A 6,000-nucleotide genomic window follows, 5' to 3' on the forward strand; every position below is an offset into this window, starting at 1 on the left:
CCCGCCCAGCCGTAACGTAGGATGCAAGCAACACAGTGGAGAAATATACACACAGCTTGCACTGGTACGTACGTTGCACCCTTGTCTGCCACTGTTGGATTTCTAATTATTTTTCCGATAAAGGACTGTTGGATTTCTATTAGCGCTAATTAACTATCTGACCTAAGCGATTTCTTTATTTCGTTTTCGCTTTTTCCCGGTACTGTAATTTCCAGCTTTTTCAATCAGTCTTACTAAATCTCAGTCGACTTAACCTTGGTTATATCCCAGTCAATGCAATATGCGTGAGATATTACATTGAGATCTATGTAAATTTTCTTTTTGATTTTTTCTCTTTCTTACATTTTATGTCACTTGGCTGAGACTTGGTTAAATCTCAGTCTGACCGCCATAGGTGCATGAGCAAAAAGAATCATGTCAGTTCAAATCCAACAGGTGGCGTCTACCAAATTCTTCCACCATTGACTGATCCAGCGCCGTCTAGACCACTGGCTGCCGCCATCCACGGCCGGCGACGCCCCATATCAACCTCTGGCAACCTTCCAACTGAGGTGCCGTTGTTGCGACGTCCCAGGCTGGGGTCATTCTCATCCTGGGCCTCGCCGGCTTTCCTGCGTCTTGCTGTGCACGCCCGTTGTCACCGTCTTCAGGCCCGGAGCTATGTGTAGAGAATCGACACATAGCTCATCCAGCAACTTCAGTTGCCTGAAATCGCAACTTTTTCAGTTGCCTGACAAACAGCAAAACTGTTGATAATTTATTCATCCGATAGTATTCTCTGTCTGGTGGTGCTCATCCAGTACTACTATTGGTTAGATTATGAATGGATGGCGGCTCAGATTAACTAATCAGATAGCGCTAATATGCAACATATGTTGTATGGATCCGTCTAATCTATGCATAAGATACGAAGCATGCAGCGACAAGTCCTGATCAAAAGATCAAAATGGACGGCCACGGGCATGCACATGCCATGATGTGCACAATCTTGGCAAGTAAATCCCAGATTGAGTAGAAGCATTGCCTTCACCAAGCCAGACAGCGACAACTCACAACTTCTACCGTCATACATACGGTACAGCACAGTGCGTACGTAGTCTTTATCGAAAAAAAAACAGTGCGTACGTAGTGTTTCTAGTGCTGTATAAAGGCAGCGGGACTTGACCCCTAAAACGAAAAGATAGTGTGACAGTATGTAGATGCAATGATTTGCTGCGCACTGCCCGAGGATGATTGGCTCGCCGGTGGCAGGCCCACCAGTAAGTCCCTCCGATTTTCCACAAGGAATCAATATGTGTATATCCCATAGTTTCAAATAGCCGGCAATAGCCCCGCTATAGCTGTTTGTGCATGTTGCCGCTATTTGATTTCATGTACAATTTGCCGCTATAGCCTCGCTATAGCCCGCTATAGCTGTTTTTAAGGGTTGCCGCTATATACCATAGCCTGCTATTTAAAACATTGGTATATCCTCCTCATTTCCTCATTGTATCTGTACGAACGTGATATTGAGCTAGGCAGGCTAACGTGTGTTGTCCCCGCAAAAAAAAAGGGCTAACGTGTGTTGCAAGTAGGGAAGATAGATAGTCAGTCTTGCACACCAATATAACGGCGGCGGTAAAGCTAGATAGCTACTTGATCAGCTGACAGAGACTGATGACTGATGCGGAGCGACAGACAACCGAAATATGCTACTGCATGGATTTGTGAGTGGGGGTGGTCGCTAATTAGCTAACTTAGATCATATGACATCTTCTTCCTAGCCGACCAAATCGACAGCCACCGCCCCCCGCCTAGCCGGGTAGCCACCCCCACGCGCAATCCAGGGCTTTTCACTAGAAGAGATCGATTATCCCGGCCGCCTGCCCTCTCTCACTAACCTGTCACTGTCAGTGCAAAAAATCGACTGGTGGATGTGATCAGCCAGGGATATGCGTGCTTCCAATCCAGTGCTTTCTGGGTTATATAAATAGGGCTCCAATCAGGCTTCCCTGGTTACCAACCTCATTCTTACTTAGTACTACTGCAATTGCAATTGAGCGCCTCACAAGAACTACAGTCTGGTGATCCTCTGCTGCTACCTCGTTCCCCAGCTGCTTAGTTGCATCTTTTTCTTCATCTTCTCCACGGTTTGGTGAGTCCCCACACTATGACTAATATGGTTCTATTTGTATATACTCCTATGTACTTTGCATGTCATTATTTTGTTTGGTCGAGGACAACCAGCGAGTTCTGTACACAACGGTAGCTATTCATGAGTCATGGCCAACCGATGAGCCCGGCTACTTTTAGTGCAGTGTGGTGTGGTACCACCAGCTAGCTAGTACGTACATCCATGTATAGCTAGCATATGCTACTATACCGGTAGAGAAGTGGACAATATGCACTTGCATGCTAAAGTGACCACACCATATTCCGCTCAATGGATCGACGTACTCCGCGTTGAGTTTGAATTGAGGTTGAAATTCGTCTCTGCAACCATAGTCCTGCTCAATGGATCGACGTACCTCCGAAACCATATTCCTCCGCTGGTACTCATAGTACATCGATGCAGTCGAGCTGAGCCTGAAAAAATTCGTCTCTGCGAGACCTGCACGTACACACCTGTAGTTCAGTCCTCTAGTCCACCACAAAATTGACCAGAGAACCAATCTTGTCTCTCTAACCGTAGTCTAGGTACATGTCCAGTACCAGTAGGCCGGCGCAGAAAAATGATGGAAACTACACGGAGAGAGGTGGTGGTGGATGTGTGGAGGGGAGACTAATCCTGAAGTGCACTCAAAGAAACATGCTGGCTTTGCATTCATGCCCCTAAAACCTTCACTCTCACAGCTCCTATAGGCAGCATCCACTGCAGGTCCTTTTCGTTCCTCTTTTCTCTTCTATCTTCTTCCATTCCCAACCTAGATTACACTACGCGCATAAATCCATGCCATCAAGTGCTTGCAATCAGCCTAGATTACAATGGACCCAGGACATGATTGCAGTGCACTAATAGTAGATAGAGAGACAGATTTGGTGTGGGCTATATAGCCATCTAGAGCTAGACTACAATATAAATAGCAGTTCATAGGAGCGTGCGCGTCCGTGTGCTCTGCTCTGCTTGATGTCAAGCGTCTGTGGTCACCTCTCATTCCAGTGAGTGCAGCAGCCATGATGCTTTTCTATATCTCTAGCTATCTATAAAGATCTTCTTCACCTTCTTTGGTCCACACGCATACAACATAGATGCACGATCCATCGATCGGTGAACAAGCTAGCACCATTTTTGCCCCTCTCTGAAGAACAACTGTGGCCTCCACACATGCATCTACTAGTAGTAAGTTGAAAAGGTTGTGCGCATGATTTCAGTTTCGAAGACATCAAGCTAGCTTGCTACCAGGCAGGAAGGTAGATGCTAGCAATGGACCAGCACAACCATCAGGAGGAGTCGTGTGTCCCACCGGGGTTCAGGTTCCACCCCACTGAGGAGGAGCTGGTGGGGTACTACCTCGCCAGGAAGGTGGCTGCCCAAAAGATCGACCTCGACATCATCCAGGAGGTTGATCTCTACCGGATCGAGCCATGGGACCTCCAAGGTACTACTCATCTGAATTTTGGCACTTCATTTTGTAATTTTTATTACTCCCTCTGTTCCAAAATACTTGTCGTGGTTTTAGTACACAGTGTTCTAGTGAGGTGGTGATTCAAGTTGAATATTAACGATAATGGATGGTGCAGAGAGGTGCGGCGGCGGCAGGGGAGGACGGGGAGCGCGTCAGGTGGCGGCGGAGGACGAGCAGTCGTCGGAGTGGTACTTCTTTAGCTTCAAGGATCGCAAGTACCCCAGCGGCACGCGCACCAACCGCGCCACGGCGGCCGGGTTCTGGAAGGCCACCGGCAGGGACAAGCCCGTGACATCGTCGAGCAGCCGAGGGGTCATCGGCATGAGGAAGACGCTGGTGTTCTACAGGGGCCGTGCACCCAACGGTAGGAAGACTGACTGGATCATCCACGAGTATCGCCTGCAGACCAGCGAGCACGCGCCCACCCAGGTACGCAATTCTCCACTTCTTCTTCCTCTGCTTCTTCTTGAGAATTTGGCGTTGATGATCAAGGTGGCATGCAGGAGGAAGGCTGGGTGGTGTGCCGGGCGTTCCAGAAGCCAACCCCGAACCAGAGGCCGTCGTACATCTTCCCGGCATACGCCGCCGCTCCGGGCCTCGGGGGCTACTACGAGGCGCGGCCATGGCTGCACGGCCAAGGCGGCGACCTCCATTACCTGCAAAGCGCCACATGCGCTGCCGGAGCCGGCGGCCTCGGCTTCCCCGGCCAGGGCATCCAGTACTCTGACGACCTGCTGGAGTCCAAGCAGAGTCTCTTCGGCAACATCCCGCAGCTCATCGAGAGCCCGCCGACGACCACCGCCGTTGCCGGTGGCGGCGACGCGGGCTATGATGTCGTGCAGCAGGGACAGGCAGCGGCCGGCATCGATTGGAACTTCCTGGACAGCCTGCTATCCACGTCGCAGCTGCACCTACAGCAGTGAAGTAGAGTTAGCAGACATACCGTAGCAGCATCGATTTCATTGTATACATGATTTTCTAATAATTAGTACTATCATTGAGTACAGATAGTAGATGATGTCCATGCGCATCTGTTGCACTGGACACTTGTACCTAGATAGACTACTCTGTTCCACTTACCAAGTCCATGTGTTTTACTGTAGGCCACTCTGTTCCACTTACTGAATATATGTGTTTCACTGTAGGCTACTCTGTTTCACTTACTAATTTTCAGAGACAGTTGATTTATCGTCCGCATGATTTTCTAATAATAGTCCACTCTGTTTCACTCAATGAATTTCTTGAACAGCTCATCATCATCACTAAGTGTACATATATGTGTTTCACACAATGAAGAACCTTTCATTTGGCCATACGCGTGAGATAATTTTGATTGATCTGTGTGGACCGTACACGAATGGTTAATTAAATGTGTGATGTGCCCACGGGGATTAGTTAACATCGTTCAAGCGCGATAGTGAGTTGATTAATTGAGTCTCCCTGTCAACCATCTCTTCTGATGTAATTAAATTTACGCGTCATGGGATTGTTTGAGTCATAATTAACTTGAGACAGATGGATGGGTCTCCTACTCCCCATCGAGTACACATCGATTTATCGATATAGTCAACAAACTGACAGGGACTTGCACTACCTAGATTTAGTACATATCTCGAGTACATACTGTTGCTTGTGGCTGTTGTACAATGCTGATCATTAAAATGTTCTTTTCTGAACGGGGTCAATCTGTTCGCGAATCCTTACCAAATCGATGGAATACCTACTAAACAGAAAGGAAGTGGGCCTGGTAATAACGAATTCCGCTTCATTAACTTCAAAAAAAGTCGTATTTCTGAATTATGATAAAATACGGGAAATAAAACAAACGTGTAGGTATTCCTTTGAAACTTATTGATGGGAGTTTCTATCGTGTGGCAATGGTATTTCGAAAATAAGCCACTAATAACAAATCCTCTTTTCCTGTTGCAACATCACTAATTATCGTGCTATGTTGTGCGTAGGCCGCTGACATTATCGTCGTCGCCATCCCCATTACTACTTTGTGGGGCAATATTCACAAATATTTTTTTGAAGTGAATTGAGCATAACTATACTTGACATGGATGCTCACATTTTTTTCATTTTATTCCATGCTATCGATACTATTTATATAGTGGTACCCTGTGTGCATCAATTGCAAGGTATCTGTGGCAACTTCATCAATCTCAAAGTCTACCAACTCAATCTGTCGAAGGTGCTCATAGGGTTGGGTATGTCCGTATGTGTGCATGTGTTTTGTAAGCATCTACGTATGTACTATGTTTCTCAACCGAATGTATCTTGCCAAAATGAAATACATGCCACACTGTTTGAAATTTATGTGGAGACATACATTTTTATTGCCTTCCCCATAAGTATACATGCAATCATATCTACTGAAAAAAATATTCTTCAT

The 6,000-nt window shown here is 46.9% G+C and overlaps 1 protein-coding gene across 2 annotated transcripts; it reads left to right on the forward strand.

Moving 5' to 3' along the window:
• The first annotated feature begins 2,015 nt into the window (after positions 1-2,015).
• On the forward strand, positions 2,016-4,749 carry LOC123050837 (NAC domain-containing protein 30). Of its 2 annotated transcripts, none has more exons than XM_044473569.1 (4): positions 2,016-2,134; positions 3,352-3,578; positions 3,721-4,034; positions 4,109-4,749. In XM_044473569.1, the coding sequence occupies exons 2-4, from the start codon at positions 3,395-3,397 to the stop codon at positions 4,526-4,528; spliced, it is 918 nt and encodes a 305-aa protein (XP_044329504.1). In that variant the 5' UTR covers positions 2,016-2,134; positions 3,352-3,394; the 3' UTR covers positions 4,529-4,749. The 2 variants fall into 2 exon arrangements, with proteins under 2 accessions (XP_044329504.1, XP_044329503.1); XM_044473568.1 differs by lacking the exon at positions 2,016-2,134 and adding an exon at positions 2,752-3,138.
• The last annotated feature ends 1,251 nt before the right edge of the window (positions 4,750-6,000 follow it).

Source organism: Triticum aestivum, chromosome 2D (assembly GCF_018294505.1).
Source record: "Triticum aestivum cultivar Chinese Spring chromosome 2D, IWGSC CS RefSeq v2.1, whole genome shotgun sequence".
In the NCBI taxonomy this organism is placed as follows: Eukaryota; Viridiplantae; Streptophyta; class Magnoliopsida; order Poales; family Poaceae; genus Triticum; species Triticum aestivum.

Bases quoted from the DNA above. Each gene is read 5' to 3' on its own strand.
- LOC123050837 (XM_044473569.1), top strand. From the start codon at position 3,395: ATGCTAGCAATGGACCAGCACAACCATCAGGAGGAGTCGTGTGTCCCA. The intron at 3,579-3,720 runs GTACTACTCATC...TGGATGGTGCAG, and splicing joins CGAGCCATGGGACCTCCAAG to AGAGGTGCGGCGGCGGCAGG. The intron at 4,035-4,108 runs GTACGCAATTCT...GGTGGCATGCAG, and splicing joins GCGAGCACGCGCCCACCCAG to GAGGAAGGCTGGGTGGTGTG.